The sequence below is a fragment of the Typopeltis vanoorti genome, chromosome 12 (genome assembly GCF_054136105.1).
Source record: "Typopeltis vanoorti isolate ZY-2024b chromosome 12, IOZ_Tvanoo_1.0, whole genome shotgun sequence".
Taxonomy (NCBI): domain Eukaryota; kingdom Metazoa; phylum Arthropoda; class Arachnida; order Uropygi; family Thelyphonidae; genus Typopeltis; species Typopeltis vanoorti.
This window is the reverse complement of record NC_143560.1, coordinates 83247434-83272968: the sequence shown is the minus strand read 5'-3', so window position 1 is coordinate 83272968 and position 25535 is coordinate 83247434. Positions and strand designations below refer to the sequence as shown.

The following is a 25535-nucleotide window of genomic DNA, read 5'->3' as shown; positions in this document are numbered from 1 at the left end:
TGAAAATAATGGGTGGCTTCATTCCAACCTTGTGAAGTGTTATTACAGCTACATAGTTCTCATAATCTCCCTACTACATGTTAACCCATACAGCTAGACAACTCTTTCTACTGATAAACATGTGAATGTTGGCTGTGCACAGCTCCACTAATAGAACCAGGCTTGCACAAGTCTGTGGGCAGTGCAGATGTGTGTGTGTGTGTGGAAGTTGCAACAATATTTATGGCAAGACTGTTAGATACCTTGGATCCTGGAAGAAATGGTTATCACATGGACTACTGTAACTTTCTTTTCACAAAACAATGTTATGTGCAGCTTCATTATAAAATTATACCAAATGTTTTATATTTTTATTTTAATAATAATTTTATATTCTTCATATTTTTCCTGCTATTTTTAATTATAGATGTCTGAAGATATCAAGAAAGTTCTTGAGGAAGCAGCAAAATCGAATGAAGTAGCAATTACAGTAATTACAGGTACATCTTTATGAAAGGTTAAATTAGTCATCCCATTTTGCTTGATTGGACTGTATATTATAAAAGAAGTATTTTTATTTCATCCATATTTTACCTATTCCTAGGGCTTCACTAACAGTAGGCAATTAACTGTATGTCACATTAAGTATTACCAAAATGGAAAGCAACCCCTTTTGGGGAACTTGCTGTTTTCCATTCTTGTATATTTTAAGGGATTATTATCTCTTAAAATACGACCTTATTATTATAATTATTATCTTGCTGTTGCCACTTGGAGAAAGTGATCGTGTAGTCTTGACCTGGCAGACTGCCAGACATGCAAAATTTTCACTTAGGAAGGGCTGTATGTGGAACTACAAAGCAGATAGTTCCACATAGGAGGAGACAGCTTTCATCAGAGCAATGGCATAAGAATTTGGAGGGGAGAGATGTTGCTGATCCTTTGAAGGTGGTCAAGGAATGTTTGAAAAAAAGCAGTATTTGAATGTATACCTAGAGTCAGAAGGATAAATCAGGTAGGCATTAGATGGATGAATAGCTTCATTAAGCAGGAGTTGCACACAAAGTAAAGGTTGTGGAGGGATTATACAGAAACAGGTGATCAGCATGCCCATGAGCAGTATAAAGAATAGGCAAAGAAGGGTGATCGGTATGAGAGAAAGCCAGCTGGTAATGCCAAAAGAAACTCCTTAGAGTTTCTTTAGGCATTACCAGCTGGCTTTCTCTCATACCGATGAGCGCTATGGCAATTAAAAAGAGGAATGATTGTGGAAGGATGACTTTAAAAATTGCTGATGGTGGGGAGATAACAGAACCAAATCAAACTTGAATTACTGAGTGAGCATTTTGCAGGAGGGTACCCTCTAGGTGGGTGATATTACAATGCCAGGTGTGGCATTAACTGATAGAAGAATAGAGGTTGAAGAACTGGAGGTGCTTAAAATATTACATAACCTCAATACGAACACATCCATGGGATTTGATGGCATATTGGCCCGTGTATTACAAGAATGTGCAAGGGAATTTATCAACTCCTCTGATCAAGTTATTTAATTTAAGCCTCATTAGTGGGCAGGTGATCAGCATCTCAAGAATGGTGGTTAAAGTATTGGAGTACAGTGCATCCCCGATTACTGCGTAATTGTTTTTCGATACCCAAATTCGATTAGTGCACCCATATACATCTTAAAAATAAATTTACAGATTTAAAAAAATTTCTATGTATACATTTTTATGGCTAACTATTTTAAAAAATCACTCACCAGAATGAAATAAAATAATTTAGTTATCGATTTAGAACATTTTATAAAGTTATTTTTAATGGCATACTACACTACTTTCATATACTATGTTCCAAATTTTTACCACCAAATACAACTTCTCTCATACAACCTATGGACCAGGAGATTATCTTGAGTATGACCCAAGCAGCATTGATATTCTTTCCATCCAGTTCCTCTTTCCAATTTATTATCGCAAGCTGTTTCCTGAGCTTTTCGTAATTACCAGTCTTATAATTCCACATATATCCCTTTCTAAAAGACATCCTCGAATGACTGGTCACCCTGCACGTGATCACCTCGTGGTCACTCTCACCAACTGGTGGAAAATTTGACACCTCATTTATAATAACATCATCTGATGAGATGATCAAATCCAATACTCTTGATCCTCGGGTACCCTCCATTACGTGCTGCCTAAGGTAATTATCTTTCAAAAACTCCAAAAATTCATTTTCTTTACACCCAGATGCAGCCTCTTGCTTCCAGTCTATATTACCATAATTAAAGTCGCCAATAATGATAACTCCTTTCTTGCTAGCTAGGCCAATTTGCCTATACATTTCCTTCTCATTACCCTCCATATTACCAGGTCTATAGCACCACCCAACTAAATATTTCATCCTGTTTCACCATACTGCCGCAAAATCGTGACCACTATTTGCACCTTGCAAATCCACCTTAGATGGGCACAACTCATCTGCTACAATTAACAGTACTCATCCTCCCTTTCTTCCCTGTCTATCTTCACGAAAAATATCATATCCATTCATCTCTATTCCTGTTAGGATGTTATCGTCATCTAACCACTTCTCACTTATACCAACAATTTTGGGGCGAACAGACTCAAGCAAAAGCAACAATTTCATTCCCCTTATTTCAAATACTTCTAGCATTCATTACTGCTTCTACAAGTCCTACAAACGTCACTCCTACAATGTGACTCTTCAATACCTTCCCCAGTTACTTCCTCTATATTACCACCAATTCTACAACTTTCCTCATGCCTAAACTCTTCCCACCCATCCCAGGCCATCTCAATCTGTGTTTGTCCGCTTACACATTCACCTCTGAATTCCGCATCCGCATGTTTCATAAAGTTTCTCCCCGTCCACCCTGACTGATATTAACAATCAAAAAAAATAACTGCTGCTAGTTTTTTTGCTTCAAATGTAATTGACAAACACGGGAAACCTTTTAGTGATGTGGAATATATAAAAGAACCATGGTTAAAATGCATACCAGTTGTCTTTGAAGATTTTGAAAACAAGGAAAAATTTATTCAAAGAATAAAATATATGTCTTTGGCTAGAAACACGGTGAAAGATAAAATCTTGAAATGGCTAAAAATATAACTCATCAGCAAGAAATAGATATAAGATCTTCTGGTTTAATTTCTCTTTGTCTTGATGAGAGTACTGACATAATTGGATCAGCTTGTTTAGCAATTTTTATTCGTTATTGTGTTGGGAATAATATCAAAGAAGAATTTATCAGTTTAACATCATTAGCAACAACAACAAAAGGAATAGATATTTGCAATGCAGTTGTAAATGCACTCTGAAAGAGATATAGATCTCTCCAAAATTGTATCAGTAACTACTGATGGTGCTCACTTTATGACTGGAGAGGAAAATGGTTTTGTAAATTTATTTACTGAACATATTGGGCATTCAGTTCTGGGTTTTCATTGCATTATACATCAGCAGATTTTATGCACAAAGGCTAGTTTCAAGCCACTGGAAGATATTATGAGCCTTGTAACAAAATTGGTCAAATTTTATGTATCGGAATATATAAAATTTGAATAATAGGAAATTTTATAGAAATTTATTCTATAAACGAAAATTTATAGAATTATTAAGTGAGGTAAACTCAGTGTACAATAGTTTACTTATGTACAACAACATCCGATGGTTAAGTTCTTCAAAGATTTGTTGAGTGTTCGGATGAAGTCAGTCTTTTTTACATAATGAGAAAATCATTGAAAAATACAATCAATTAATGAACATCGAATGGCTTTCAAAATTAATGTTTTTTACTGATTTGTGTATACATTTAAATGAATAATGTTAAGCTTCAAGGTGTTAACAAGACAATTATTGTCATGTTTGATTTAATCAAAGCATCGGAAGCTAAATTAATTACAAATTTTCAATGTGACTTTATTTCCAATACCTTCCAGTATTTTCCAAATACAAAAAAAATTCTTTGCAGGTCTAGAATCTCATGAAAAAACATCAAGTTAAATTGACAAAAGAGTTTTCTATAGTTATTCAGTCAATAATCAATGAATTTTCTTCAAGATTTATGCAGTTCAGACAATTTGCGGAGACATCAAAATTTATTTTGCATCCAGACACAACATCAGCATATAAACTCAATTTGGAGATTTTCGAGTGGCCGAATTTGGAAGATATAGAAATGCAATTAATTGATTTTCAATCCAGTTCTATATGGAAACAAAAGTTTGTTGATTTGAGAAATGACTTGGAAATAATTGAAAATGATCGATTATTGAGTGCAATTAAAAAGAATGCCAAAGAGGAAATAATGAGAACTTGGAATGCCATGCCTAAGACCTTTAGTTGTTAAAAAAAACTAGCGACAGCTATATTATCAATTTTCTCTTCTATATATGCTTGTGAGTCATTATTTTCCAAAATTAATTTTATAAAAGACAGTTTAAGAAATAGAATGACTGAAGAATCTAGTCGGCATGTATATTTACTAAAAGTGACAAGATGTGAACCTGATATAAAGCATTTGGCATCTAAATCTCATTAATAAATTGATAGATTGATATTGAATTGTATACAGCAATGTGTATGTCAAATTATGAGTTTATTTTTATGAAATTCTATGTTGAAGTTGTCTCAATAAAATTCTTGTTCAAATATTAATTTTTCCCCTATTAAAAACTGCCCAGCACATCAGCAACTCGATTTGTAAATTTTTGGCACACGCACATAAAAGGTTTCGCCACCACTGCCTTAGTTCATCAAGGTTTGAAGGCAGGTCATGGTGGAATACTCATTCCTTCAACATATACCAAATGAAGGCATCAAATAATGTTAGATTAGGAGAATGTAAAGGGTACGCAAATTCTCTGAACCTCGAAATGAGGCTCTCAGGGAAGTGTTCTGATAATAGGCTCTAGAATCATGTGATGTGTGCACGAAATGGAATGTTTTTTGCATGACACATCCTATGCAAATACTGAGCAAATGGAATCAACGCATTCTGGATGTTGCATTCACTATTCAAGGTCACACCACTCTCTTCAATGAAGTTGGGCTCAATTATGTCATGGCCAGAATCTGAACACCATGTAGTGACCTTCTTGTTGTGAAGAGATTTCTCTTGGACAAATTCAAGTTTCAAGAAAAGGTTTGTCTGTTTACATAACCGCTTAGGTAGAAATCCACTTTGTTGGAGAACAGACATTATAGAGGAAGGACAGATCTTCATAGACATTGTACTGTTTAGAGACACTTGTGACATTATGATTAAGAATTATAGACACGTAAACACAAGATTATTTTAATATTTCCCAAATATTTCAGTCTGAAAAATAACAGACTATCTTCAGTGGCTACATAGGAACAATTTTTAACAAGGTGGAATACAACAAAGATTCAATACGTCAAGTTCCAATTCCATATATTTCTGGGATTTGGAAACCAATTTCAAGAATTCTGAAGAAATATGATTTAACAACCACTTATATACCTATTAACAAAATATCCACCTATTTCCCATCTTCTAAAGATAAACGCTCAACTATGTCTCTGCCTAGTGTGTATCAAGTTCCTTGTAACTGCAATCTGTCCTACTTTGGATAAACAGGATGCTCTAGAGAAAATAGAATTCAAGAACATCAATCATACATTCAGTACAACAAATCTGATAAGTCTGGATTGCTCAGCACGGGATAGAGACAAGCCACAACATCTCTGGTCCAAGACTCGCCTTCTATACAGATGTCGCTATAAATTTGAACGCCTATTTAAAGAAAGTGCTGAAGCCTTACTTCAACGCCCTAACTTGAATCGAAACGACTATATTTCCTTATCAAAAATATGGGAAAGTTTAATCAGGATAACACATTAATTTTTTTTTTTTTTTAATTGAGACTTGTAATTCCTACATTAGTATAATGTTGATTCTCGTAGACAGGCTTATACGTTGGTTATGCATTATTAAAACACTTAAGGAATTGAACAACGTAGTTAAGAATATAAATTAAATTATATTTTAATAAATATTTCCGATATTTTGGCAATTTCACGTTGCCATCTTCTAAAGGAACTTACAAAAAAAAAGCACGTGCATGTAGGCATTACATGCACGTTATTGTTCTCCTAAAAGTCCTAATGGTGCCCTCTAGCGAGCTAAGTAGGTGTTCTTGGCTGTTGGGCTGAATGTCTGCTGATGTAAGCCTCCCAAATTTGGGGCAGTCGCATACAACCAAATTTGTTGAGATTTGGAGAATTGCTTAGGGCTGAGGCTGATTCCATAAATAGTCATTCAAATTTGTATTTGCTACGGTGTATTACTGTAGCTTTCTTCCACCATTCTGTGGCGTGTATCCAGAGCATGGTCTGCAAGACCAGAATGGCTGTACTTGTGAAAACGGATGTAGTCCTTGTGTTCAGAAATTCTGATATTCGCTGTCCTGCCTGTTTGGCCAAAGTAAGACAGTTTACAACTGCAAGGGACCTGGTATAGACCAGGTAGGTCTAGGGGGAAGTGGTTGGTTTTTAGTGGAGCAGATAAGGGATGCTAATTTTCTGTAAGATCTGTAACAGGAGGTCAGGTCATCTTTTTTTAAGATTTTGGTAATCTTTTCCGAGGTGCCTCGGATGTAGGGAATGGTGATGGATTTAGAGTAATCCTTGTTGTGGAGGGAGGGGGATCTGTGGTTTGTATGTTCTAATATTTTTTGGATTTCTTTTAGGGGGATAGCCATTGGCTGAGAAAGTGTTGAGGATGTGATTTAGTTCAGTGTTTAGGGCCAAGTCGTTTGAACAGATTAGTTTAGCCATGTTGTATAGTGTTTTCACCACTCCATATTGTTGTGTGTATCTGTGTGTGGGGGGATTGTTGGTGAATGTATCTGCCTGTATGGGTGGGTTTTCTGTAAACTGAGAAAACCAAGGTTCCATTAGGCTGGCAGGTGACTAGTGTGTCTAGGAAAGGGAGGCTGTTGTTTTCTTCTTTTTTCAGGGTGAACTTAATTCTGGGGTGTTGGTTGTTTAAGTGTGTTAAGAAGGAGAGAAATGTTTCAGAGCCATGTGGCCAAATAGCAAATGCATCATCAACGTAGCGAAGCCATATGGTTGGTTTTTGTGGGGCAGAGGCTAAGGCTTTTTCTTCAAAGGTCTCCATAAAGAAATTGGCCAAGGGTGGGGAGAGTGGTGAACCCATGGCTGTCCCCTCTATTTGTTTGTAGAATTTTCCCTGCCAAATAAAATAGCCTGAGTTCATTGTGAACTGAAATAAGGCTGAGATATTGGGAGAAAATTTAGCTTGGATTAGCTCTAAAGTTTCCTTGAGTGGGATATTTGTGAATAAAGAGGAGACGTCAAAGCTGATCATTATGTCAGTACGTTGGAGTGTAAGTTTTTCTATGCTGGCTTTGAAATGGGCTGAGTTTTTTGTGTGTGATGGTGTGTTGCCAGTATAGTGTGTGAGCTCTTTGGCCAAGTGTTTAGCTAATTTGTATGTGGGGGAATCAATGCCATCCACTATGGGACGTAATGGCATATGTATTTTTGGGAGTCCGTAAATACGGGGGGGGGGGGGGTATAGAGTTAAACGGCTTTAATCTGTTGGTAACTTCTACAGGCCAAGAAGTGACTTTCTTAAGGAGCCTGTGAAGTTTTCTAATTTGAGAGTTGGTGGGATTGTATTCGAAAGGGAGGTAAGTAGCCCGATCTAATAGAAGAGCATTCAGCTTACCTGTGTAGTCCTTTTGGTTAAGTACTACAGTTGCATTTCCCTTATCCACTTTGTGATAACTAATTCTTTATTATTCCTCATTTCCTGTAGAGCTTTGTATTCCTTGTAGGATATGTTGGATATATTCTCCAAAGCAAGACCAACATATCCAACAAAGAATACAAAGCTCTACAGGAAATGAGGAATAATAAATAATTAGTTATCACCAAAGTGGATAATGGAAATGCAACCGTCGTACCTAACCAAAAGGGCTACACAGGTAAGCTGAATGCTCTTCTATTAAATCGGGCTACTTACCTCCCTATCGAATACAATCACACTAACTCTCAAATTGGAAAACTTCACAGGCTCCTTAAGAAAGTCACTTCTTTGCCTGTAGAAGTTACGAACAGATTAAAGCCGTTTAACTCTATACCCCTCGTATTTACGGACCTCCCAAAAATACACAAAGAAAATGTGCCATTACATCGCATAGTGGATGGCATTGATTCCCCCACATACAAACTAGCTAAACATTTGGCCAAAGAGCTCGCACACTATACTGGCAACACACCATCACACATAAAAAACTCAGCCCATTTCAAAGCCAGCATAGAAAACCTTACAGTCCAACGTACTGACATAATGATCAGCTTTGACGTCTTCTCTTTATTCACAAATGTCCCACTCAACGAAACTTTAGAGCTAATCCAAGCTAAATTTTCTCCCAATATCTCAGCCTTATTTCAATTCACAATGAACTCAGGCTATTTCATTTGGCAGGGAAAATTCTACAAACAAATAGAGGGGACAGCCATGTGTTCACCACTCTCCCTACCCTTGGCCAATTTCTTTATGGAGACCTTTGACGAAAAAGCCTTAGCCTCTACCCCACACAAACCAACCATATGGCTTCGCTACGTTGATGATGTGTTCGCTATTTGGCCACATGGCTCTGAAATACTTCTCTCCTTCTTAACACATTTAAACAACCAACACCCATACAGGCAGATACATTCACCAACTATCCCCTCACACACACACACACACAACAATATGGAGTGGTGAAAACACTATACAACATGGCTAAACTAATCTGTTCAAACGACTTGGCCCTAAACACTGAACTAAATCACATCCTCAACACTTTCTCAGCCAATGGCTATCCCCCCCCAAAAAATCCAAAAAATATTAGAACCTACAAACCACAGATCCCCCCCCCCCTCCGCAACAAGGATTACTCTAAATCCATCACCATTCCCTACATCCGAGGCACCTTGGAAAGGATTACCAAAATCTTAAAAAAAGATGACCTGACCTCCTGTTACAGACCTTACAGAAAATTGGCATCCCTTATCCACTCCACTAAAGATCAACCACTTCCCCTAGACCTACCTGGTGTATACCAGGTCCCTTGCAGTTGTAAACTGTCTTACTTTTGCCAAACAGGCAGGACAGCGAATATCAGAATTTCTGAACACAAGGACTACATCCGTTTTCACAAGTACAGCCATTCTGGTCTTGCCGATTATGCTCTGGATACACACCACAGAATACGGTGGAAGAAAGCTACAGTAATACACCGTAGCAAATACAAATTTGAAAGACTGTTTATTGAATCAGCCTCAGCCCTAAGAAATTCTCTAAACCTCAACAAATTTGGTTGTATGCGACTGCCCCAAATTTTGGAGGCTTACATCAGCAGACGTTCAGTCCAATGGCCAAGAACACCGACTTAGCCTGCTAGAGTGCACCATCAGGACTTTTAGGAGAACAATAGCTTCATTACTTCATTCCCAGTTACTGTGTTGTAGTGCTTACGTGCACGTACCTTTTTTTTGTAAGTTCCTTTAGAAGATGGCAACGTGACATTGCCAAAATATCGGAAATATTTATTAAAGTATAATTTAATTTATATTCTTAACTACGTTGTTCAATTATTCCTTAAGTGTTTTAATAATAGTCTAATGTTATTTATAAATTAAGATTATTACATGAAATTGTGAATTAATACCTATAGTTTAATCATCACTGATGAAATTTTTCCTCTCTTTAATACTTAGCAATGTAACATCATCCGGCTCGTTCTACTTTTGAAAATGATCAATTGTTGGTATTCCACCTTGTTAAAAAGTGTTCCTATGTAGCCACTGAAGATAGTCTGTTATTTTCAGACTGAAATATTTGGCAAATATTAAAATAATTTTGTGTTTATGTGTCTATAATTCTTAATCATAGACATTGGCCAGCATGTGTGCACAGTAACGTTAATTTCACTTCACAATACCATCCATTACAAAAGATAGTCATGATAAAAACATTACGGGACAAAGCCTACAACATTTCCAGTACATCAGAAAATAGGAATGAAGAGCTGCATTACCTGATCCATACTGTCACCCTCAATGGATACGAAGCAAAGAGAACAGAATTCTTGATATGCCTCTGACAGCCCCTTCAATAAACAATATTTCAAAAATGTAATTACAGCCAGCAAAGGTTGGTCGATCGGTAGAGCCTCTGCTACTAATGGCTCGCAAAAAAAAAGTTAAGCAAGTTTGAGCATGGTTAGTAGTTGGAAGGAGTAAAATCGTTCAATGCTGTTGGCACACTCTCCCTCGATGAGTCTTTGGACTCCCTGCAGGTGTCACATAATAATAATAATAATAATAATAATAATAATTACTTTACATCAAGAATGTTATGAACAAAGTTACAATGATATTTTGTGATTACAATATTATAAAATTTTTTTATCAATGTATAAGATATTGAGGTTCTTACATTCACCAAAACCTCCACATCCTCCCATAAAAAGCCAGGCATATACAAAATTCACTGCTCTTGTGGCATTTGCTATGTAGGCCAGATGGGAAGGTCTGGAGACATACTCATGTATGAGCAAGTAAAAGATGTTTAGGAAAAAAAAAGGAAGCACTGATCAAGATTACTCTTTTACACAACAAATGACCACCAAGTAGCTTGGTAGGAAACAGAAATGGTGCATATTGATTATAACTGTTTTATAAGAAAATTTAAAGAAGTCGAAGAAATGCTCCATATTCCCACACAACATAACAAAAAACAAAGTTTAGTTCTACATCAAATATGGTCTGTATTCATCAAAAGTATAACAACTGTGGAATTGGGATATGTGTTATGCCAAAAAAACGTAACAGCACCAACTAGCATTGTTTCAACATTTGCATATTAGTTAATACATTGGTTGTTTGGTCACTTTGTTTATAAGTACTAGTGGTGAAGTTTTTGTAACATCTACTGGATGTAATTAATTTTTTCTAGTCTTATTTTATATAAAAGTCTGGTGCTCTTCTTGATCTCAGCCTGACAACTGATGAATCTTGGCAGGTTATATTATTTATTTTAACAAATCTAGTTTACATTTAGAAACAGTGGTCTCAATACCTGAAATTAAATGAAGATTTGCTAAACCTAAAAAAGCACATGTTCATCATGTGTTCTTTTTTTTTTATTGCTGTTACAATATGTTTCTTAAACCTCAGCTCTCCTCATTATCATTCCTAAATATCTAGCCTCACTAAATGTTTTACAGTGCAAGAAACTATAATACGATATAAGCTCATAATACCTAACGTGTAATACTCATAATACGTAATACATTGGTGTGAGATGGATGAATAAAGAGATTAAGCATACAATATAGAGAAAAAGGGCATTGTGGAGGCAGCATAAGAGAAGTGGAAATAACCAATTTCATGAGGTCTACAAAGACCAGGCAAGGAGGATGAGAGTAGCCAAAGAGAGGTATGAACAGCAGTTAGCTAATGAAGCCAAAAAGAATCCTAGGGAGTTCTTTCGATATGTAGCCAGCAAAAGAAAGAATGATTATGGAAGGATGACATTGATTGGAGAAAATGGTATAAAGACAGCTGTTGCAGAATGTGTGGTGGAGATACTTAATGAGCAGTTCATAAAGATCTTTCAATCTTGTGAATGTGACTTCATGGGGAGATTGAGAGCTGTTGATGATGGGGAGGAGAGACTGACTGTAAATGAACAAGAGGTGTTTGGGGGATTTGAGTAAACTAGATGTAAATAAGGCTGTCGGACTTGATAATATATCACCGCATATTCTGAAGGAATGTGCCAGGGAGTTGACACCTGCCTTGACATATTTTTTTATACGAGTCTTGCACTTGGTCAAGTTCCTAAGGAGTGGAAGGAGGGCAAGATTGTGCCATTTCATAAAGGACTTTTCATCAAACTCAAGCATCAAACTATAGGCCTATCTGTGTGTCAGGTGTTGTGGTTAAGTTGTTGGAGAAGCTTGTCAGAACTAGGATCCAGAATTGGGTTGACAACAATGGTATTATCTTTGATGGACAGCATGGATTTGCTAAAGGGAAGTCATGTTTTAGTAATCTACTTACTTATTATAATAAAGTGACTGCTTCCTTGGACAGAGGAGAAGGATACACAGTAATATACTTTAGATTTCGCAAAAGCTTTTGATAGAGTACCTCATGATAAGTTGACAGTCAAACTAGAGCAGATGGGGTTGGATATTAGATTAGTGCATTGGATTGGAGACTGGCTATCTGATAGGTATCAACAAGTTGTGTATGAGGGTGCAATATCCAGGAAAAGGAAAGTCACTAGTGGAGTCTGTTTTAGGGCCATTACTGTTTAACTTGTATATTAATGATATTGGCAAAGATGGGGATGGAGATATTCAGTTGTTTGCAGATGATGCAAAGTTGGGATGAACCATAAAGAGTAGTGAAGATGTTGTGGCCTTGCAAGAAGACTTGAATAAATTGAGTGATTTGGCATGGAAATGGGAATGTGAGTTCAATGTTGCAAAATGTAAAGTTTTAAAATTTGGAAAACAAAGATGGGCTGCAAAATTTATGCTTGGTGAGAATATATTGTTGGAGGTAGAGGAAATAAGAGATCTGGGGGTGATAGTGGATAAGGATCTAAAATTTAGGGGACACATCGCCAAAATTGTGAAGACAACACAAAGGCTTATTATTATTATTCAGGCCTCCATGGAGTCAAAAGACTCATCGTGGGAGGTGCTTTCTAAGAAACACAAGTCTATCAAGACTCATTGAGGGAGGTTGCTCCTTGGAAACACAAAGTCTATCATACTACTCCTAAAACGCATTGACCATTCTCGCTCTCACTACTCTATCAGGCAATGCACTCCATGGTTCAACCACCCTCCATTCAGAAACCACTCCTAACCCCCCCCCGCAACCCCCCAGGGATGGCCTCCCGTCACCACTCCCTCCTGCAGCTCAACCAAGTGAAAGAACTCCCCAGCGTCAACCCTGCAACCATCCCTCAACAGTCCAAAAATCTCAATCACATCACCTCTCCCTCCTCCATCCACCAAACTCCGCAGTCCACACTCCCTCAGCCGATTCTCATAACCAACATGGTACAGTCCCGAAACCATCCCCACCATCCCCCTCAAATCCCGAGGACCAAATTCAAGAACAACAGTCCAAGTGCAGTCTGATCAGAGACCCATACAATGGAACGACAAATCCCCCATCTCTGCAGGTCAGTGTCCTTCTCATCACTGCAGCAATCCTCCGTGCCACCCCCCCCCACAACACGTCCCCTAAACCTCAGGTCCCCATCAATCACCAACCCCAGACCTCCCATTTCCCCCCACCACCACCACCACCACTTCCTCCAGGCTTCTGGGAATGATGCAGAGGACACTGATGTGTAGAATTAGGGAGATTCTTGTTCCATTGTATAAGGCTTTGATTAGGCCACACATGGACTATTGTTCCCATATTTGGTCACTGGATTTTCAGAAGGATGAAGAGATGTTGGAAAGGGTCCAAAGGCGACTGACTAAGCTAGTTTCTGACCTCTGGAATGTCGAGTATGAGGAAAGATTGAGAAGATGTAATTTGCAGAGTCTGGTGGGGAGGAGAATAATATAAGGGGTTGTTGTAAGATCAATGGTGGTGAATTTCTACAGAGAATAGTGGGAGATCAGTGGAGAACCAGTGGTCATCCCTGGAAACTGTATAAAGAGGGTGTGAGAGGCAGGTTTTTTTCGTGCAGAGTTGTGAATGATTGGAATGCCTTGCCTGAGAGTGCGATGTCTTCAGGGAGTTTGAGTGTGTTTAAGACCTGGTATGATGAGATGTGTGTGTGATAAAGATCATGGAGTCAAAGACTCATCCTCCCAGATGAGTCTTTGACTCCATGAGGTCTTGGGGTAATAATAATAATATTCTTTTTGATCCACAGTGCATAAAATTAACTACCTTTACATTAAACTGACATAATCCTTTGTCCACATTATTTGCATTCTATTCAAATCCTCCACTAAGATTTCTGCATTAGTTTCATTTACTATTACCCTTGTCATCTTAACTTCATCAGAAACAACTGAATATTCTCCCATCATATCATCTCTTCTACTTCTTCTTATCATGGATTTTGGATCAAGTGGCCTGGTTTCAGTCTCATTTCATCACTTTCATGGTCTTCCAATTCTTCTTTTTCTGTTTATTTTATATCTGAATAGTAATTTTGATAGTCTACTATTGTCCATTCAGTTTTGATGTTTTATCCATTTTTGTTTATTTTTACTTATGAAATAATTAAAAGTTTTGTATATATAGATTTAAAAGTTCTTCATTTGTTTTATGGCTCTACTTGGTATATCCAGCTCCTTTTCTGAGAAATTTCATTTTTGCTGTTTAAATTTTTTTCTTTCATCTTTAATTTTTATGATCCATATTTTGCTTCCATATAATAAAGTTAGTTTAGACAGGACATTATATATGATATGTGCAGAATTACATATCAATACTTGATATAGAAAAAAAAAAAGCCATCAAAAACTTGAAATGTGGAAGGGCAGCTGGAATAGATGATATTCAACCAGAAATACTCAGATATGGAGGTATAAAAGTTTTGCAGTGGCTACACTCATAATTCAGAGAGCCTTGTCAGAATGTCAAATTCCAGATGAGTGAAGTACAGCTCTCAGTTCTCATGTATACAAAATAGGGAATAAAGATGAATGCTAGAATTACAGAGGAATTTCTCTACTAAGTGTTCCAGGTAAGATTTATGGAAGCATCTTTGAAAAGAGGTTTAGAAAGATTGTGGAAGAGAAACTTGGAAAAGAATAAGCTGGGTTCATGCCAAATAGAGGTTGTCAAGATCAGATTTTCACTTTAAGATAAATAGTTGAGAAATTGTGGGAATATGACAAGAATCTGTTCTTAAGTTTTAAAGATCTGGGAAAGGCATACAACAAGGTTCCTGGAGAAAAGCATTTCAAAACACTACAGTTATATAGATCATGATACAGAGCAATACATAGTCTTTATTTAACTTATTTATAAGTTATTTATAAGTTAGCTGATAGAATTGAAGGAAATTCAGACATATGGTGTAATGTAAAATCAAGTGTTAGACAAGGATACACATTGCCTCCACTCTTATTCATGAGCTATATGAATCACATTATGAAAGAAAATGACATTAAACCTGATATTAGAATTGGAGATGTGAAACTTAGCTTTTGCTTTATTTAGATAATGTTGTACATACTACTAAATACATCCAGTGCAAGTCTCCAGGATTCTCTAACTAAATTGAATAATAGCTATAACAAATTTGGTATGAAAATTAGCAATATGAAGGCCAAAACAATGAGAATAGTCAGGAACATAGAAAACTTCACCTGCTTTCTCAATTGAGAACCTTTATAAAAATAAAATATTTCAGCTATTTGGGCACAGTTTTTAGTGAAGATGGCAAAGTAAATTTAGAAATAGGCAATAGAATAAGCACAATTGGTATAGTGTGAAGGCAAATAATAAAAATATATGGAATAAGAGAAAAATTAGCCAATCCACCAAACTAGGCCGTATACAAGATGGTATTCAAACCAGGTTATAGATTTGAGAGTTGGGTTAGAAATAAAGCACTTGAACAAAGATTAGCAACCACAGATATGAGAGTTCTGAGAAAAATGGGGAGCCTGAGCAGATGGCATTAGTGGCTAAATCATATTAAAAATGAAAATTGTTGGAAGGCCCTTAATATTGTTTGCATTCAAGAAAGTGTGACTGACTGATTTTCCCTTTCAGTTGTTTCCAACCATAGGTTGACTTTGTAGGCTTTGCCCACAAAGTATTCCTGGTGAGATTTTTATAGGGTAGTTCACCATTGCTTTCCCCAACTCCCCAGTTTTATCCAGGCTTGGGACTGGCATATGGCTGGGATGTATTCATGACTGTAATCCATGTGTGTTCAAGGGGGCTGGTTTGCCTGTTCTGGGAGGTTGAAAAACAAGTTTCCAGGTGAAAAATCCCCTACCTCCGTGTGAGACCAGCTAACTCACCTTCTCTCAAAAGAGACCAGATAAAGGTTCCTCACTTCACTGACGGGAATCGAACCCAGGTCTTTCCAACCAAAGGGCTTCGTCTATACTGACTGAGTTACGGAGGCTCAAGAAAATGTGTTAATGTTAATCTAAGGTGATATGGTCACTTAAACAGAATGGGAGAAGAAAGGATAGCAAAACAGGTGTGTGCTATGAAAATGGCAGGAAAATATCCAGAGGAAGACGTCTACATGGATTGATTCAGCGACATGTACCTTAAAAAACTGAAATGTTTTTTAAGGTTTCCATCACTAAATTGAATAACTGTTGTAATAGATTTAGTATGAAGGTCAGCACTAACAAGACAGAGACAATGAAAATAGGTAAAAGCATTGAAAATATCAACTACATTGTGAATGGAGAACCTATAGAACAAGTAAAACATTTCAGCTACTTAGGCATGGTTTTTAGAGAAGATGGTAAATTAAATATGGAAATAGACAACAGAATCAACAAAGCTGGTATGGTTGGAAGTCAATTGAATAAATTTATATGGAATAAGAGAGAAATGAGTTAAAACACTAAATTAGCTGTGTACAAGACAGTGTTTAAACCAATTTTAACTTATGGATCTGAGAGCTGGGTAAGAAAAAAAAACACTTGACCAAAGAACATAGACCAGAGATATAAGAGTCCTGAGATAGATTAGAGGTGTGAACAGATGTCATCAATGGCAATGTCATATTAAAAACGAGGATATTAGGAGAGAACTTAACATTGTTAGCATCCAGGAATGTGTTAGCAGAGCTAATCTCAGGTGGTATGGTCACTTAAAGAAGTGACCATAGCCACTTCTTTAAGTGACCAACCTTTATGAGCCACTTAAAGTGTCAGGAAACTCTTAAACAAGTGTTCTCTGACAGGTTGGCAGGAAAAAGACCCAGAGAAAGAAAAAGATATAGGTGTATTGATACAGTAAAAAGTGCCTTAGAAGATAGAAATATAAGATCTGATAATGTTGGAGTCTTGATAGGTAACAGATTGATTTGGAGGAAAATTGTAGATAGGAAGTTGGTAATGATGTAAGTTTTTCATGTAGTACTATCATATCCTGTACACCCCTTGAGGGTACCTATCAGGAATTTGATGATGATGATGAAGAAATATCATCAATTTTACAGGGTTTCCATCATGGTGCTTTAGATTTATGAAGAGAAATGATTTATGCATGCATGCAAAAACGAAAATATCACAAAAAATGCCAGGAAAATTCAAATATAAAATTATTGACTTTTACAGATTCATCATAAATGCTAGGAAATGAGACAATTTTGAACTTTCCCAGATAGCTAATATGGATGCAGTGCCTCTGACCATTGGTGTGCCCTCGAACAAGTTTGTTGACTCCAAAGTTAAAAAAAAAAATGTTATTGTTAAAACTTCTTGTCATCAAAAAAACCCACTATACAGTTGTTTTGTCGTGCTGTGCAAATGGAACAAAATTGCCACCTTTTTATTTTTAAAAAGAAAAACATCCCAAAGGAGTTTACATACATATTTATCCAAAAGGATGGATGGATGAGGAAATGATAAAGTTATGGATAAAGAAGGTGTGGTCAGACATCCTAGAAGTTTACATTCAGAAACTTGCTTTTGTTAGTATGGGATCAGTTAGATGCTATAAAACCGAAGCTGTTAAGAATGAACTTCACAAAATGAACACAAAAATAACCGTAATCCTAGGAGGACTCACCTCCACTTTTATATCAATAAACAAACCATTTAAAGGATTTATAAGGGGAAAATAGGTCAGTAAGATTCAATCTCCAAATTTTAAGGAAACATCTACAGGTATGAGAAAGAAGCCCACACTTTTGCAGGTGTGTGTGAATGGGTAAAGAGTTTGTGGAATGAAGTGAAACCCAAAATTATTATAAAATCTTTTCAAAAGTGTGGCATTATAGTAATTCTCTTGATGGGATGAAAGATGACTTATTATTTCTAGACATCGATGACTCAGTTTCTGATGAAATTAAGTTCAGAAAATTTTGAGAGTGAAGATGAATAGAGATTTGAAAAGAAGATTAATAAAATTTATTAAAGTAATTTTGTTTATATTATATATATATATATATATATATATTATATATTACATTTTTTTAATGATTTGATGAATTTTTTAAGAATGATTGCTTTTAATCTAATAAACAGATAAGAATGTATTAAAATTAAAAAAAAAAATTATAATTGACATGAAAAATGTGATGGATAATTTGTGTGTCTTATGTGGTGCCGAATATATATATATTTTTTTTTTCAAAAAATCGACATTAAATATGTGATGCATCCTATATAATGGTGCATCTCATAAGGCAAAAAAATACAGTAATTACCATATAGATGCTTGAACAACTAGTTGCTTCTATCTCATTCTGTAGCATTGCACATGTTGTATCCTAGGTCTACAGTAGTTAAATTTTTAATTTTTCATCTCACAAATCCATGGCATTTGTGAGATTTCCTTGAACTTTCTTGTAAAATAATTATGATCAATATAAGCCGTTTTTATTTGTCACCAAACTGTTGATGGCCTGTGGTAGTTGTATGGGATGCCAAACATGATTTATGCTGTCTTCTTTTTTCAATGTCTCTTACACGTTTAGACTTACAGATCTCCCCAACCTTCCGGTCTACTCTACATAGCAAATATCACAAGAGCAATGAATTACCTAGTTTTTTCATGGAATGATTTGGAGGTTTTGCTGGATGTAAGAATCTGGAGATTTTATGTAATGGTAAAAATGCCACTTTAATGTTGTATTCACAGAGCAACTTTGCCACTTTGTCTGCAGCATTCTTGATGTAAGATAGCATGATTGCATTCTTAAAATCTTGTTCAAGTACAGGAGTTCTCAGAGGTGTATTAAGAATTTTGTTGATCATCTTGGGTTCATAACCATTGAGGGTGAGGTTATACTTCAAGTAACACAGTTCTTCATTTTTGTTAATTAACGTACTGGACATATTGTATGCTCTATCTTATAATGTTTTAATCATGCCTATCTTTTGTAATCTTCCCATTGCACTAGATTTTCTATAATACTGTAAAGGATAATATTTTTTTTCTTCATTTATTCTGACAAGGATATCAAGGAACAGTAATTTTTTATGATCTTCCAGTTCATGAGTTAATTTTATATTGGAATTGAAGATAGTTTTTGAAATAAATTAAATCATTCATTGTTCCTGACCAAATATCAATCTAATGTAACCAAGTTTTTGGTTTCTTGTGATGGTTTTTAATAGCATTCATTTTGAAATTTTCATAAAGAGGTTGGTGAAGGCTGCAGATAGGGGGAACTCATGGCAAGTCCTTTTGGTTCCTAATATTTGTATTTATCCTGAAATATGAAAAAAAAGTGTTTTCCATGCATTGTTTGAATAGTCTTATTCAAACAATACATGGAAAAGTTTGTCAACTTTTTCCCACCTGTGCAATCAGGTGGGAAAAAGTTGACAAACAGATCCACTGTGTTATCCCTAAATACACTGGTGAAAAGACTGACTACATCTAAAACTTTCTAGGTCAGCAATTCCCTGACCTCAAACTTGTGGATGTATCTATTAAACCTGGTAGCTCCACACACAGAAAAGGCAGAATCATATGTGAAGAATAGCTTGCATTTTATTGAAAAGATAAAAGATTTAAATATATGGAGCCTTCTGACATCCTAGCAAGTGTCTTTTGTGTGTAGTCAGTCTTTTCACCAATGTATCTAGGGATGACACAGTGCATCTGTTTGTAAACCTTTTCCCACTAGACACACTAAGATTGTTCAAATACCATATAGGAAACACTTTTTTTCATATTTCAAGACCAATACCAAATACCAAAGTTCATTTGGTTTCCTTCTTGTCTTCCCTTGAAGATATGTTATGCCTTGCATTTTATTTACATAAAAATGTTCTTCCATGGTCCACTAAAGCCAATTAATGCCTGTAACGTTTGGCTAAGTCATACTGACCAAGCCAGTATCTTCTCTCCCTTATTCTTGATCGAATAGGATAATATTTAACCAGTTAGGTTATTAACCATCTCGTTCCACTCACTGGTTTGACATATTACATTCATTATTCCTTGATCATCCCAGTTTTCACGTCCATTTTCCCAAGAGTGCCTGCATGCCTATCTCATTTTCCAATATAATAGTTCCTCTGATTTTGTGCATCCATTCTTTCACTGGTCAAAACTATTTTTCCAGGCATCTGATTCCAAATTCATTCAAGAAAAAAAAAAAAAAAAGAAAAAAAAAAGCACAGCTGTGAATATTCTTGTTGTAATAGCCAAAGAACAGAACATAATAACAGCTTTCTCTGTGATGGTCAGCATGAGTTGGTTAAAGGAAGGTTGTGTTTTACCAATCTATGTTTGTATACTACAGCAAGGTGACAAATGCATTGGACAAAGGAGATGCATATTCTTCTTCTTATTATTATTATTATCATCATCATCATCATCATTCAGGACTTAGACGACACAAAGTCTATCATGCCACTCCTTGAACTGATTTACATTCATGCTCTCACCATCTTATTAGGCAGTGCATTTTACAGTTCAGCCACCCTGCATGCAAAAAAAAACATTCCTCTCCTCTTCCCTTGCTCACGACCTCCTTTTACAACTGTAAACTTCATTATCTAAATTAAATTTTATTTCAAATCATTTAATTTTAAAATTTGGACCTTAATTTAATATTATTTTATTGAACACCCTCTTCAGCACATGACTCAGCTCTTTAATAAGGATTCAGTTTTGTTCTAGCTTCACCCCTTGTGATTATGCTGATACACTGATGATGACCATTTAGTTTCTGGTTGAAATATTTGCAGTAGTAAAAATATTATATTCTTGCGAATATATGTGTCTAATAAACTTTATTATGCCACAAGTTCCATTAAATACTTGTTTATACACTTGAATCACAACTCTATCTCTCTCTCTCTCTCTCTCTCTGCTGGTCGGCATCTTCTCAGTATTGCAGTAATCCTCTGGGCTACCTTCACCACTTTTGCAATATGTTTTCTGAACTTCAAGTTTCTATCATTCATCACCCTGATGCCCTTTGCTTACCCCACTTCCTCTAGTACTGTTCCTCCAACAGAGTATGCAGCTTCCCTTCGATGTATCCCAAACTTCAAGACTACGTTTGATCGAATTAAACTGACTCCCATTCATTTGCCATCTGTCCAGCTTATTGTTCCCTCTCCCCTGAACAATATATGTCCCCATATATTGTAAAAGTGGTGAAGGCAGCTCAGAGGATTACTGCCATACTCAGAAATATGCTGACCAGCAGAGATAGAAGAGTTGGGATTCCAACTGACTCCCTTTGACTCATCCACTTCCTTCTTCCAACAGAGTATGCAGCTTTCCATCGATGTATCCCAAAACCTCAAGATTTTACACTTGGTTGAATTAAACTTTGTTCATTGACTTCTTTCTGATCCCCATTCATTTGCCTAACTATTCAACTTATTTATATCCTCAAGTTCAAATATCTGCTCTATTACTAATAATCCTTCCCAACTTCACATCAGCCTGAGTATCTCATTTGCAGTCCATTGACAATGTCATTGATATAAAGGTTAAACAATACAGGTCCCAGTACTGAACTCTGAGGTATCCTACTCATAACATTCTTCTTTCTTGATACTACTCCCTCGTACACAATTCTCTGATATTTATCAAACAGCCAATACCTAATCTCAAGCAGCCATTTCACCTGGATGCAGTTGCACTGACTTAGGAGCATCGTATTCCTTCAATTATCATCATCATGTGTATCAAGGATTTAGGCCTAGAATGGCCTGTTCCGGCCTTAGAAGTCATCGTTGAATCGTTTAAGAGGACGTCCTGGTTTTCTTTTTCCTAATGGCTTGTACTTTAAGGCTTGTTTTAATAATCTTTCTGTTTTCATTCTTTGAATGTGTTCCATCCGTTTATGTTTATATTTTTTAATTTTTTCTATTACTGGTTCTTGGTTTAATTCTTTCTTAATATCTTCATTTCTTTTGTGATCAAATAGGGTATACTTTGCATAATTTTTCTCATAAACTTTTCTTTCATAAACTTCATTTCTGTTGTTGTTAATCTTTGTCTTTTTGTTTTATTGTCCAGATTTTGCTTCCATACATTAAGACTGGTAGGGCTAATGTATTATATACTTTTAGCCTGGTTTGTTTTTGAACTAGGTTTGGTTTAAATATAGAATTAATTACACCTGTTGTTTTTAAATATTTTGCAATTTTTACTTTTATATCTTTTTCATTTTCATATGTGATCATACATCCTAGGTAGTTAAATGAATTCACTGTTCTAAGATCTTATTATCTATTACTATTTTAGTTCTTGCTGGATCTTGTCCTTTAAAGGCCATAGTTTTTGATTTTTCCGTTGATATTATCATACCATAATCTTTGTATCTCCTTCAGTTATACTGGCTATAAACATGTGACATGCACCTTGCCCATAGGGATGTTCGTTGACTTCTTTCCAAGCAGTGTACAGCACTGGGTAGATGAAAGTAATGTTGTCTGTAAGAGACAGCATGGATTTGTTAATGGGTGCTCTTGTTTTAGTAATCTGATTACTTTTTATAATAAAGTATCGAGAGCAGTTGATGAGGGAAAGACATACGCTGCTTTTTTTTTCCTTTGATTTTACAAAGGTATTTGACAAGGTGCCACACAGTAAACTGATATCTAAACCCAAGTGCTGTAACTTAAATATCAGCTTACTGTGTAGCACCTTTGTGTCAAATAGCTTTGTAAAATCAAAGGGAAAAAATGCAGCATATGTCTTTCCCTCATCAACTGCTCTTAATACTTTATTATAAAAGGTAATCAGATTACTAAAACAAGAGCACCCATTAATAAATCCATGCTGGCTCTCACAGACAACATTACCCTCATCTACCTAGTGCTGTGCACTGCTTGGAAAGAAGTCAGTGAACACTCCTATGGGCAAGGTGCATGCTACGAGAAGGGAACTGCAGGGATTTGAAAGAGGTGTCATGATAGGATGCCATGTTGCAGGCTTATCTGTTTGACAAATTGTTGCCAAATTGGATCATCCGAGGTAAACAGTCAGTGATTCCATATTGAGATGGAAGCTCAAGAAGTCAACTGCAAGTGCTGCCTACAGTGGATGGCTCATCACACCACTGAATATGACTGTAGGGTGCTACAAAAGATAATATGTAAAAGCCACCATCCATCAGCATAATATTGAATGCAGAGCTCTAGGTATCAACTGGAACATGAATCTGTACACAAACATTCAGAACTAAGGCTCTCAACATGGGTTTCCATGGTAGAACTGCAATATGCAAGCCCCACATCACCCAAACCAACATGCAGTATCTTCAGTGGTGCAAAGTGCATGTACATGGGGCATGGAAGCTGAGAAAGCTGGGTTATGGAGTGATGAATCATGCTACACCCTCTACTGAGCAGATGGATGGGTGTGGTGGATGCCCAGTGAATGTCTCTTACCTTAGTGCATAATCCCAACTATGAAATTCAGAGATGGCGGTGTAATGATATGGTCCTGTTTTTTCCTGGTTTGGCCTCGGATCTCTGTTTGTTGTGCCATAAACATTGAACTCCGAGAGGTATCTGAACATTCTAGACAATGCAATGCTTCCTACTTTGTGACATTTCTACAGAATTGGCCATTGTCTCTTTCAGCAAGGCAAAACAGAATGTCATAAGGCTGCTGCTATAACTGCATTGTTTTTGGACATGAACATCACCATACTTGACTAACCTTCACAGAGCCCTGATCTCAGCCCTATTGAACATCTGTGGGATGAACTGGAGTATCAGGTGAGGTCAACAGACATTTGCCTCACAACAGTCCAAGACCTCATTACATGCCTACAGGAAGAATGGTCCAGAATTCACATTGATCACTATCGTACACTTGTGGTAAGTATATTCCATAGGATTGTTGCAGTTCTCTTCTTCTTTGGTGCATCAATCTGAAAATTGGTAAATATAGCAGCACATCACAACATCATGTCTTGTGATTTCCTTTTTATCTCTTCATAACTCTTAGTGCCAGTTAGCATCATTATCACAGCAAAAAGAGGTCCTACATCTTATTAAGGTGGATGCTTTGGCTATTTGTTCTTCACACCGTGGTGTTTATTGACTTATTTCCAAGCAGTGTATATGATCTCTCACTAATTTCTCTAAAATCTTAACTGTTACTAATGAAATACAAACTGGTCTATAGTTGGACACTTCCAGTTTGCTATCACCCTCCTTGGACACCTTTCCCATTGCCATACTCTCACTGAAAAGCCAGGTCAATGTTGCTGTCAGTTTCAGTTCTTTAGCATATTCCCTCAAAACCCATGATGAAATCCCATCCAGTCCCATTACTTTGTTTGACATCCAGAGTACTCAGCATTTGCAGCACACTCTCCTCTACATTTCTAAACCAGAAACCTGCCACACACCCCTCTAGCATTAAAACCCACACCTCCAGGATGAAATATCCCAATAAAGTGTGCATTAAGCAATTCTACTATGTCCTCTGCATCAGTCACTGAGCTCCCATCTTTGTCTAACAGTGTTATTCTTCCACAACATTCTTCCTACTACTGACCCACAAAGCAAAAGAACTGCTTTTTAGAATTTTCTTTGAATCTCAGAACCAATTTTTCTCATAGTCTAATTTTGTCTTCCTCACAACACTATTCACTTTCCTGGCCTGAGTATATTCTTCATGCCTCTGTTCTTCACTTCTCTTTTTATATGACTTCGATAACTGCTTTTTCATCTGCAATTCCTATTTAATATTTTTGTCATCCACTTTACACCAAATTGTGTTCTCTTTTCACTTAAGGTATGCAAACATTGTCATTTACTGCTAATAAATATTTCTTCACCAGTTCCCATGCACTTCTAATATTATTATTATTATTTACAGCATCTCCATGGAGTCTGGAGGCTCATTGCAGGAGACCCAAATCATCACCATACACACAAATCCTATCATACCTTTCCTTGAATCCTTTCAATGTCAGGGAACTCATAACCAATTCTGGCAATCCATTCCACTCACTCGCAACTCTCCACACAAAATATTTGGTCTGTACACTCTTACCCACCTTCTTAACCACACTTACACAACTTCCAGAGGAAAGGCCTAGCCTCTGATACTAGGCACCTCATAATACTACTAGATGATAGTAGTATTATAATGTGCCTAGTAGTGTTATAATACTACTAGATAGTGTTATCTATCACCTTTCTTATTGAAGCCAAAGTTGTCAATACCATATAGGGTGATGAAGGTCATTTTCCACTTAGAAATTTGGCTGAACACTACCTCCAACTAAGAAATGTATGCATTTTAAATGTCATATTACTCTTGCAGGACTTCCAGACTCACGTTTCTAGAAATAG

At 36.4% G+C, this 25535-nt stretch overlaps 1 protein-coding gene across 1 annotated transcript in view; it reads left to right on the top strand.

The window, feature by feature from the left end:
- LOC150100945 (enoyl-CoA delta isomerase 2-like) overlaps window positions 1-25535 on the top strand; it is a 181891-nt gene that overhangs the window by 124651 nt on the left and 31705 nt on the right. Inside the window, exon 7 of the mRNA XM_090401940.1 lies at window positions 407-479. Coding sequence (XP_090258066.1) covers window positions 407-479 — 73 coding nt within the window. The remainder of the gene's footprint in view (window positions 1-406; window positions 480-25535) is intronic.